A 12,658-nucleotide genomic window follows, 5' to 3' on the forward strand; every position below is an offset into this window, starting at 1 on the left:
GAATAAATCTCATTCCAATTCCACCCTAGAGTTCTCAAATATCTGAAGACAGCTATTATGAGCTCCCTGCCTTCTCCATATTAATCATCATGAGTTTCTTCAATTATTTCTCATAGACTTGCAGCCTCTCAATAGCATCGTTGTTCTCTAAATGTGTTCTAATTTACCTTTTTAAAAAAATCCAGTCTCCACAATGATATAGCTGTGATTAGAAAACCGAAGATGAAATGGAAGACTCACTTCCATACGTGTAGAAGCTGGAATTCTATTCAATAAGTTTAAGATTGCATTAGCTTTTGGACATCTATTCTGCCCTGCTGACCTCTATCTGAGAACACTATCATCTAAAGTGCCAAAAGTTTCCTTCATTGTATATAGCTAAGATATGTCTCCTTCGTTCTTCAATGTTTTAAACTCAAGAAAGATATTCTATGTACCTCCACTAAATATCGTCCTATTTTATTTGGACCGTCCTATTTTATCTTGGCCAGTTAAAAAATACAGTTCTAATTCTGTCATCCAATAAGTTTACTATCTAGTCCTCTCTCAATTTCATATCATTTGTAAACTTTGATGACTATGTCCTCTCCCTCTTTATCCAAATTACTGTTAAAAATGTTCCATAGGATAAGGTTCTAAGGGAAATCTTCTAGGATAATACTAAAGCTAATCAGCAGCTTTTGAGTTCAGACATTCAATTAACTACAAGGTCTCCTACTATTGTGACATCTAGTACCTTCCTGACAATAATCAAAGATTAGCAATGGAGTCCTCCTAAGGTTTTATAGAAATACAAATATATTAAAGAAATAAGCAGCAAGGCACAGATTAAAATATAAAGGTTTGAGACAATCAAAGAAAATGCAGAAGAAAAATATAATGAAAGAAAACAAAAAAAAAAGTTTCAACATAAGGATATGATAAACAATGTAAAATATAATAAAATAAAATTGCCATGAAATGCAATGTGACCTAAATCTGCCCCTGGAAACAATGCATCATCTTCAAAGCAAAACTGATATTGAATGATCAACATTGTGACATATCCCTGTTAAATTACTGAAGTTCAGAGATAAAGAATCCTTCAGGCAAATAGTCAGAAGCAGCAAGACATCTACAGGCTGGCCTCAGACTTCTCCACAGCACATTCAATCTGAGAAGAATGGAGAAACCCCTTACCAAGTCTTGTGACTTTTAAAATCTCTGCCTAAGATAAGCGTTTAAGTATACAGCAAAATATGTTCAGCATTTAAGAATTCAAAAAATAAAACACCCAGGAATTCTTCTTGAACAAATTACTTGTCAAACAAACCCATCATATCAAACAATGGATTAAACTTAAAAACTCAAAAATGAATGGTAAAAGATGATAAGGATTGAATCCAACATAATGTACAATAAAGACTAAATGTATACATGAATGATGGTATCAGAACAGAATATAAATGCAATGAAACTACCAAAGTTAAAATAAATAACACAATTTATTTATTTTAAATAAAACTCTGATGGCACCTTGATCTTGGAATTTGGCCTCCAAAACTATGACAAAATAAATTTATTTTGTTTAAGCCACCTATTCTTTGGTATTTTGCTATGGCAGCTTGAGCCCACTGATACATCCATTATTATTGCTTGACAGAGAGAGAGAGAGAGAGAGAGGGAGAGAGAGTAACCTATCAGTTTGTAATATGTATCAACAGTTCATATACTTCATTTAAAAAAAGTGAGCTTATCCAATATGACTGAATAAACTCATGGTGGCTTCTGGTAATCAATGCTTTTGTTTAGGAGTGTCTCAAACCTCTGGTTCTAATAGTGGAGAACCTTAATAGGTTAAAAAAAAAAGTTGAAAAAAAGATTGGAATCAGAAAATAAATCATTAAGTTATTTTAAGATTATGATCATTAAGAGGTAAGGGATCATGAATTTACTGAAATCATTAACAGAAGGCTGTTAACAATTTCACAAATGACTAAGGGGCATAAATAACAATGGACAGAATGGGAGAAATTGTCCATAACAAATGTAAAGCCTACTGATAATTACAAAGAAGACAGGAAAGAATAAATAAACGCAGATTATAAGAAAACAAACTTTTTTCTCCTTTTCCTAGTATGCTCACAGTTATTTAAGAAATATGAACTCAGAAGGTACTACAATAGGTATGCAAGACAGTACAGACACAAAGATGAATTAAACAAACCAAGGAGCTCACAGAGCGTGGTGGGTCAACAGAGAAAGAGAAATAAATGGTTACTATAAAATCATGTAATAAATGCTAATAAAATGACACCAAAACTTCATTCAATGCATCACACAAAAGATGATGTTTGAGTTGCTTTAAGAAAGAATTTACTATTTTCACCAGATAGGAATTGTTTCGTAACCAGAGGGAATAGAATGTGTAAGGCACAAAAAAGTGACAGGTCATTGCATATCTGTTGGAACTGTATAGTACTATTGTTGAATGGACTCATGCAAGAGATGAATAAAGAATGGCTGAAAAGGAGGCTAAAGAGATAGACAAAGTCCAGGATATAAATTCATTCCTCTACGGAGTTTATAGACTTCATCCCAGAGGGAGGCATCAAAAGTTTTATGTTGAAAAATGATTTAAATATGTATATTTTAAAATACATGATTAAATAAATTGTTAAATGTGTTTATTTTTAGAAAGATTGTTCTGGTCCCAGTTTCAATGCCTATTCCACTTCCACAAGTTCTATTTATTTATACCTATACTATTTTTTTTTTTTTTTTTTTTTTTTTGCGGTACGTGGGCCTCTCACTGTTGTGGCCTCTCCCGTTGCGGAGCAGAGGCTCCGGATGCACAGGCTCAGCGGCCATAGCTCACGGGCCCAGCTGCTCCACAGCATGTGGGATCTTCCCGGACTGGGGTACGAACCCGTGTCCACTGCATCGGCAGGCAGACTCTCAACCACTGCGCCACCAGGGAAGCCCTATACCTATACTATTTTTAAAAAAGGAATTAAAGTGCTTGTTCCCAACCTTCTGTCACTCGATGAAATATTTGCTTTTGTGAAAAAGGTTTATTCCATCATAACTGTTATTAAAATAGTCAATAACTTACCTTAACTACAGGTACCTTCTGATTTTAAAAGTTACATATGTTTATCATAGAAAATTTGAAAAACAATGAAAACAAAAACAAATCTTACCTACAATCTTAGCCCCAGGCATAAGCACTATTACGTTCTTTGGTACAAATTAGACTCACACAATTTAATCATCTGTGTTTTATCTTCTAACAATCAATAATTTGTGAGATTTCATAAACTCTTTTGATAGTGTTCAATACATTTTTAAAAGCTGCATTTTTCCATCAATATGAATACAATGTAAAAAAATGTATTTAATCTTATTTTATTACATAACTAGGTTGCTTCTAATTTTTAATTATTATAATGTGATGATGGAATATTTCTGTGCATGTACCTATTTGTGTATGTCTTTGAAGTGTATATTTAACATAAAAATTTATCAGAAAATTTACCTGTGAACCTATCTAAAACAATTTCATATGTGAATATCTACATGAATGTCTTCTCTAAAACTTACCTTTTTCTTTTTAACATTTCTATCAGGCAGAGGAAAATGGTCTTCTAGAAATTCACCCAAGGTAACCAAGAGTTTCTCCTTATATTCTTTTATATCACGCATTTTCGTTTTCAGCTCATTAAAGATTCTAAAAGATTTTTTTAAATTTAAGAGAATTAATTTGCTGATAAAATACTTAAGTATATATAACTGGTTACTCATAAAATTAATCAAAAACTTTGTTCAAACTTCATTGCTCAAAATAACTAGCTTTATGAGATAAATAGTCTCTATTTAACATGTAGGAAAACTAAAAGTCAAATTATTCATAAAAGATTAGGTAACTTAACAATTGGCAAAAGTCAGGGTAAGACTCACAATTTCTGGTAAAATTTACCTTCTTTTCATCTATGTATTTCATATAACATAAAAAAGGAAATAATTTTTCCTATTATGAAAACCTAGAACACAAAATCAATACCTTGATTCAGAAAATGTCACAACCTGCTGTTTCAAATCATTGTGTAGTACATTAAGAGATTCCAATATCTGTTGCTGTTCATCCAACCATTTTTGCTCCCTTTAAACATGGAAAAACAAAACAGTATTCAAATAAAACATAATGCCAATTCAATATATATCAATGATTAGTAGTAATTATAATACAAATATACCTTTCTAAGTCTTCCTTTAACTTTTCATTCTTTGACTGAATAGTAGATAGTGCCAATTCAAGATCATGCCTCAATTTTTGGAACTAGAACAAAATAATTAAAATTAATTGCTTAGTCTTTACTCCTGTAAATAGTGATATTTCTGAATGAGAGTGAAATTTACATACTAGGATATATATTCAGAAATCAACAGCAAAAAAAAGCCTAGCAAAAAATCTTTAAAAGGGAAATTATACAGCAGGTACTAAGTTCTTTGTAATATTTCATTGTTAAATTAAAAAATATAAGGGGTTTTGAGCAATAATTTCTAATTTCATACTGAAAGGCAATTTAATGGTGAATTTTCAGTAACCAGGCAGATTAGGTCTCTTTTCTAAGGAGACTATACAAAACAGACACAAATGAATATCACTCATTCAACAAATACTTATTGATCAGTTGTTGACCACCAGGCATTGATGAAGGAGTCAGGGATGCAAAGATGAACAGAACAAAGAGGTGAATCCAAACAAAGAAACAAACTTGTAACTCCAGAAAGGGATAAATACCATAAAGTAAAAATAGGTCAAAACGAGAGTATAGAAATGAGGAGCAGGGATGGCTCTTTTAGGTAGGTAGTATGATATGGAAAGACCTTTCTGATCAGGTTAACTAACAGTTTAGCAACAGAGAAAGACAGCATTAAAGATAAGTCATGTCACCATCTAGCAAAAGAATGTTCTAGGCAAAGGGAATTTTACGTACAAAGGCCCTGAGGCAGAAGTATGAGGTATCTGAGGAACATATAAGAAGACTGTGTGGCTATAGGGGATTACAATAAGCTAAACTTTTTCTAGTATCCTTTTGTTTCTAGAACACATTAGCTAGTGTTCCATTCTCCTGATATTAAGCGTTTCCATTAGCTTCTTATAATTCTAAATCTGTAATAATATAAAATTGTATATTATAAACCCTAGAGCAACCATGAAAAAAAAATGAAGAGATATACCTAATAAGCTAATAATGTAAATAAAATGCATTTATTTTGAAAAATACACAATTAATCCAAGAAAGTGGGAAGAGAGGAGAATAGGAACAGAGAAAATGTAGGACAAATACGAAAGAAAAATCAAATATGTACATTTTAATGCAACCATAATGATATTACATTAACTATGATCCAATAATGGAATTAAGTTAAATTACTAATCAAGTTATTTGTAGTGAGGTGGATGCACCTAGAGTCTGTCACACACAGTGAAGTAAGTCAGAAAGAGAAAAACTAATACCGTATGCTAATGCATATATATATAGAATCTAGAAAAATGATGAACCTAGTGGTAGGGCAGGAATAAAGATGCAGACATTGAGAATGGACTTGAGGACACAGAGGGAAAGGGGAGGCTGGGATGTAGTGAGAGAGTTGCATTGACACACATACACTACCAAATGTAAAATGGATGGCTGGTGGGAAGCTGCTGCATAGCACGGGGAGATCAGCTTGGTGCTCTTTGACCACCTAGAGGGGTGGGATAGAGAGGGTGGAAGGGAGGCTCAAGAGGGAGGGAATATGGGGATATGTGTGTGCATACAACTGATTCACTTTGTTGTAAGGCAGAAACTAACAAATACAACATTGTGAAGCAATTATACTCCAATAAAGATGTATGAAAAAAAAAAGAGCTAGGTAACTTGCCTGAGATTTCACAAATAAAAATAAAAAGTGTCAGAGCCCATACTTAAAAAAAAAGAAAAGAAAAAGAAATAGTTCAGTATATAAATTGCAATTCACTATAATAACTGTACCAATAAAACTTTTAAAAAGTTCAAAAAAAATAATCAATCATAGAAAGGTACCTGGAAAAATGTGCAAATATTTGGATACTAAAAACACACTTCTAAATAATCCATGGGTCAAAGATGCAATCAGCAGGAAAATAAGAAATTACTATGAACTGTCTGAAAATGAAAAGGTTAAATTTTCTGGAATAAAGCAAAAGAAGTACTCAGATAAAAATTTACACCACTAAAAGACTGTATTAGAAAAAAGAAAGCTCTCAAATTAATGACCTTAGCTTCCACCACAAGAAACTAGAAAAAGAGCAAATAAAACCAAAGGTAAGCTGAAGAAAATATAATGGTAAAAGTTTTAAATCAATGAAATAGAAAAACAAAAAGAAAAATAGGGAAAAATCAATGAAACCCAAAGCTAATTCTTTGAGAAGATCAATTACCCAGACTAATTAAAGGAGAAAAAAAGAACACAAATTTACCAACATCAGGAATAAGAGAGGGGGCGCTGCTACAAACATTAAAATAGTAATGGAGGAATACTATGAACAATTTTCTGTCAATAAATTTGACAAACTAGATGAGACAAACTCTTTCAAAGTCACAAACTACCAAGGTTCATTCAGAGAAAGATAACCTGACTAGCCATAAAGAAACTGAATATATAGTTTAACATTTTCCCACCAAAAAATTTCTAACCTCAGACAACTTCACCTATGAATTCTAAGAAACATTTAAGGAATAAATAATACTGATTCCATACAAGCTCTTTTGAAGAGAGAATACTTCTGAAATCATTCTATGAGCTTAGTATTACCCTGATACCAAAGCCTGAAAAAGATGTCACCAAAAACGAAAACCACAGACCAATATCTCTCAAAAACATAGACACAAAACTCTTAATAAAATTTTAGCAAATTAAATCCATCAATAAATAAAAAAGATTAATACATTATAGCAATGTGGGGTTTATCTTAGGAATCAAGTTAATAGTTGAAATCAGTGAATTTAGAAATAAGTGACAAGGAATAAAGACACAGACCTACTAGAGAATGGACTTGAGGATATGGGGAGGGGGAAGGGTAAGCTGTGACAAAGCGAGAGAGAGGCATGGGCATATATACACTACCAAACGTAAGGTAGATAGCTAGTGGGAAGCAGCCGCATAGCACAGGGAGATCAGCTCGGTGCTTTGTGAGCACCTAGAGGGGTGGGATAGGGACGGTGGGAGGGAGGGAAACGCAAGAGGCAAGAGATATGGGAATATATGTATATGTACAACTGATTCACTTTGTTATAAAGCAGAAACTAACACACCATTGTAAAGCAATTATACCCCAATAAAGATGTCAAAAAAAAAAAATGACATAGCCCGAGGACACGACATAAACTGATTACAGTAAGTCCCCTACGTATGAACCTTCAAGCTGCAAACTTTCAAAGATGAGAACATGCGTTCCATCAATGTCAGTCATGAGTGAAATTGCAGCTGCCCTCCGTCTCCTATTCCTGACGATCCTTCAGCTCTACCATCTCCCACCTCCTTCCCCTCCTCCAGTCAGTAACTCTTCTTGCCTGTTCACTCGATGTCAGCCCCTGTATGCCAGATGTTGTACTGTACTACTGTACTTTTCAAGGTACTGTACTGTAAGATTAAAAATGTTTTCTTTAAAAAAAAAAAGAAATAAGTGACAAAATTCAATATTAATTCATGATTTGAGAAATTCTTCATAAATTCTAATAAAAGGTAATTTTCTCAACTTTATTAATGGCATCTATGAAAAACCTACTGCTAACATCACACTTAATGGTCAAAGAGTGAATGCTATCCACTAAGATCAGGAACAAGGCAAAAATGTTCATTTTCCCCACTTTTATTCAATACATTACTAAATATTCTAGGACAGTACAATAAGCCAAGAAAAAGAGATAAAAAGCATCCAGATGGAAAGAAATAAGTAAAACTGCCTTTGTTCTCAGATGACATGACTAGCTATGTAGAAAATCTTACAGAGGACTTCCCTGGTGTTCCAGTGGTGAAGACTCTGTGCTCCCAACACAGGGGTCCCGGGTTCGATCCCTGGTCTAGATCCCACAAGTATGCCGCAACTAGAGTTTGCCTGCCACAACTAAAGACTCCATGCGGCCAAATAAATTAAAAAATTAATAAATACATTAATTAATTAAATATAAAAGAAAATTCTACATAATCTACAAAAAAGCTACTAGAATAAAGGAGTTTATCATGCTCACTAGATACAAGATTGACATATAAATATTAATTGTATTTGAATGTACCAGCAATAAATAATTGAAATTTTAAAAAAGAATACCATTTTAATAGCACCAAAAATATGAAATACTAAAGGGATGAATCTGACAAACATATATAAGACCTGCACACATCTTTTTTCTTTTTTTTTTGGACGCACCTTGCGGCACGCAGAATCTTAGTTCCCCGACCAGGGATCGAACCTGTGCCCCCTGCAGTGGAAGTGCAGAGTCTTAACCACTGGAATGACAGGGAAGTCCCTCATGGCTTGCACACTTCTATCACAATTTATAAAGTCTTTTTTTGAATCATGAATTAATATGGAATTTTGTCACTTAATTCTTTCTGAATTTATTGAAATGATAAAATGCTTTTTTTCTTTTTTAGTCTGTTGATATAGTGAATTACAAAACATTAGTGAGATAAATTTTGTAAATAACAAATAAACGGAGGCCTAAATAAATGCAGAGACCATATAGTGCTCATGGATCTGGACTGAGACTCAATATGTCTCTTCTCCTCAATTTGAACTATAGATTCAGGGCAATCTCAGTCAAAATTCCAGTAAGCTTCTTTATGGGATAGAATGACAAGCCAACTCTAATTTATATGAAAATATGAAACAATTTTGGTAAAAACAAAGTTAGAGAACTCATACTACTTAATTTCAAGACATTACAAAGCTTCAGTAAACAAACCAACACAGTATTGGCCTAAAGACAGAAATACAGAACAAAGGAAAAGATATATCCACCACATAGGATGGAGAACAAATGGAGAGTCTAGAAATAGATCCACACATATATGATCAATTAATTTTCAACACATATGCAAAGGAAATTCAAAAGAAAAAGATAGTTTATTCAACAATTTGTGCTAGAATAATTAGTATCCACGTGAAAGAAAAAAGAACCTTTATCAGTAACTCATTCCACATGCAAACGTTATTCTAAAATGGATCATACATCTAAATGTGAAACCTAAAATATTAAAATTTCTAAAAAAAAAAATGAAAGAAACTCTTTGTGACCTTAAGTTGGGCAAGTATTTCTTATATTTGAGTACAGACCTTAAAACAGGGGTCCCCAATCCCTGGGCCGCGGAGAGGAACTGCACAGCAGGAGGTGAGCAGTGGGTGAGCAAGTGAAGCTTCCTTCACTGCCACCCTCCATTGCTCCCCAATGCTCACATTACCATCCCACCCCCAACCCCGGTCTGTGGAAAAATTGTCTTCCACGAAACTGGTCCCTGGTGCCAAAAAGGTTGGGGACTGCTGCCTTAAAATAAAACTTGATAAAGTAGAGTTAATCAAATTAGGAAGATATTATTTTATTAAATTCTCTTTGTTCCCTGAATTGCCTCTATTTTCTTAAGATTCACCTTCATAAATTGTTTTGGGTTTCCACCTTTCCATTTGGAGGCATTTCACAAATGTCAATGATCATAGGCTGGCCATTCAACATTTTCTTTTCTTTCTTTTTTTTTTGTAAGTCCAAAACCATTTATTTTTATTTTTTTAAAGTTCATTTCTTTCTTTACATCTTTATTGGAGTATAATTGCTTTACAATGGTGTGTTAGTTTCTGCTTTATAACAAAGTGAATCAGTTATACATATACATATGTTCCCATATCTCTTCCCTCTTGCATCTCCCTCCCTCCCACCGTCCCTATCCCACCCCTCCAGGTGGTCACAAAGCACCGAGCTGATCTCCCTGTGCTATGCGGCTGCTTCCCACTATGCTTCCCACTAGCTATCTATTTTACGTTTGGTAGTGTATATATGTCCATGCCACTCTCTCGCTTTGTCACAGCTTACCCTTCCCCCTCCCCATATCCTCAAGTCCATTCTCTAGTAGGTCTGTGTCTTTATTCTTGTCTTACCCCTAGGTTCTTCATGACATTTTTTTTTTCTTCTTAAATTCCATATATATGTGTTAGCATACAGTTTTTGTCTTTCTCTTTCTGACTTACTTCAGAAAGGACAGCCTCTTCAATAAGTGGTGCTGGGAAAACTGGACAGGTACATGTAAAAGTATGAGATTAGATCACTCCCTAACACCATACACAAAAATAAGCTCAAAATGGATTAAAGACCTCAATGTAAGGTCAGAAACTATCAAACTCTTAGAGGAAAACATAGGCAGAACACTCTGTGACATAAATCACAGCAAGATCCTTTTTGACCCACCTCCTAGAGAAATGGAAATAAAAACAAAAATAAACAAATGGGACCTAATGAAACTTCAAAGCTTTTGCACAGCAAAGGAAACTATAAACAAGACCAAAAGACAACCCTCAGAATGGGAGAAAATATTTGCAAATGAAGCAACTGACAAAGGATTAATCTCCAAAATTTATAAGCAGCTCATGCAGCTCAATAACAAAAAACAAACAACCCAATCCAAAAATGGGTGGAAGACCTAAATAGACATTTCTCCAAAGAAGATATACAGACTCCCAACAAACACATGAAAGAATGCTCAACATCATTAATCATTAGAGAAATGCAAATCAAAACTACAATGAGATATCATCTCACAACAGTCAGAATGGCCATCATCAAAAAATCTAGAAACAATAAATGCTGGAGAGGGTGTGGAGAAAAGGGAACACTCTTGCACTGCTGGTGGGAATGTGAATTGGTACAGCCACTATGGAGAACAGTATGGAGGTTCCTTAAAAAACTACAAATAGAACTAACCATATGACCCAGCAATCCCACTACTGGGCATATACCCTGAGAAAACCATAATTCAAAAAGAGTCATGTACCAAAATGTTCATTGCAGCTCTATTTACAATAGCCCGGAGATGGAAACAACCTTAGTGTCCATCATCGGATGAATGGATAAGGAAGATGTGGCACATATATACAATGGAATATTACTCAGCCATAAAAAGATTTGTAATGAGGTGGATGGACCTAGAGTCTGTCAACATTTTCTTTTAATTGAAGTATAGATGACATACAATACCGTATGTTACAGGTGTAAAATACAGTGATTCACAATTTTTAAAGATTATATTCTATTTATAATTATTATAAAATATCGACTACATTCCCTATGTTGTACAATATATCCTTATAGCTTCCCCCCCCGCCCCCCACCGCATCGCACTACATGCAGGATCCTAGTTCCCCAATCAGGGATCGAACCTACGTCCCTCTGCAGTGGAAGTGCAGAGTCTTAACCACAGGACTGCCAGGGAAGTCCCCTTATAGCTTATTTTATACATAACAGTTTGTACCTCATAATCCCCTACCCCTATATTGCCCTTCCACTTTCCCTCTCCCCACTGATAACTGCTAGTTTGTTGACTATATCTCTGAGTCTGTTTCTTTTTTGTTATATTCACTAGTTTTTTGTATTTTTTATTTAGCTTTATTTTTTAAAGGTTATACTTCATTTATAGTTATTATAAAATATTGACTATATTCCCTCTGTTGTATAATATAACGTTGTAGATTATTTTATACCTAATAGTTTGTATCTCTTAATTCCCTACCCCTATATTGCCCCTCTCCGCTGCCCTCTCCCCACTGGTAACCACTAGTTTGTTCTCTTTATCTGTGAGTCTGCTTTTTTGTGATATTCGCTAGTTTGCTGTACTTTTTTAGATTCCACATATAAGTGATATCATACAGTATTTGTCTTTCTCTGCCTGACTTCTTTCACTTAGCATAATGCTCTTCAAGTCCATCCATGAGGCTGTAAACAGCAAAACTGCATTTTTTTATGCTTCAGTAGTATTCCATTACATATATACACCACATCTTCTTTATCCATTCATCTGTTGATGGACACTTAGGTTGCTTCCATATCTTGGCAACTGTAAATAATGCCGCTATGAACAATGAGGTGCATGTATCTTTTTGAATTAGTGTTTTTTTTTTTTTTTTGGATATATACCCAGCAGAGGGACTGATGGGTAGTATGGCAGTTCTATTTTTAGTTTTTGGAGAAAACTCCACACTGTTTTCCACAGAGGCTGCACCAATTTACATTCTCAACAGTGTATGAGGGTTCCCTTTTCTCCGCATCCTCACCAACACTTGTTATTTGTGTTCTTTTTGACAACAGTCATTCTGACAGGTGTGAGGTGTTACCTCACTGTGGTTTTGACTTGCATTTCCCTGATGATTAGCGATACTGAGAATCTTTTCACATGCCTATTGGTCATCTGCATGTCCCCTTTGGAAAAATGTCTATTCAGGACTTCTGTCCAGTTTTTAATTGGCTTTTTTGTTTTGTTTTGTTTTGTTTTGTGGGGGCCACACCACATGGCATGCAGGATCTTAGTTCCTTAACCAGAGATTGAATGCATGCCCCCTGCAGTGGAAGCATGGAGTCTTAACCACTGGACTGCCTGGGAAGTCCCA

The 12,658-nt window shown here is 34.4% G+C and overlaps 1 protein-coding gene across 2 annotated transcripts in view; it reads right to left on the minus strand.

Moving 5' to 3' along the window:
• CENPK (centromere protein K) overlaps positions 1-12,658 on the minus strand; it is a 40,100-nt gene that overhangs the window by 3,994 nt on the left and 23,448 nt on the right. For both annotated transcript variants that reach the window (XM_060146101.1, XM_060146102.1), the window contains 3 exons: positions 4,236-4,318; positions 4,043-4,141; positions 3,583-3,709 (listed from right to left, as the gene is read on the minus strand). In XM_060146101.1, the coding sequence (XP_060002084.1) occupies positions 3,583-3,709; positions 4,043-4,141; positions 4,236-4,318 (309 nt within the window). The remainder of the gene's footprint in view (positions 1-3,582; positions 3,710-4,042; positions 4,142-4,235; positions 4,319-12,658) is intronic.

Source organism: Lagenorhynchus albirostris, chromosome 3 (genome assembly GCF_949774975.1).
Source record: "Lagenorhynchus albirostris chromosome 3, mLagAlb1.1, whole genome shotgun sequence".
NCBI classification, from domain to species: Eukaryota; Metazoa; Chordata; class Mammalia; order Artiodactyla; family Delphinidae; genus Lagenorhynchus; species Lagenorhynchus albirostris.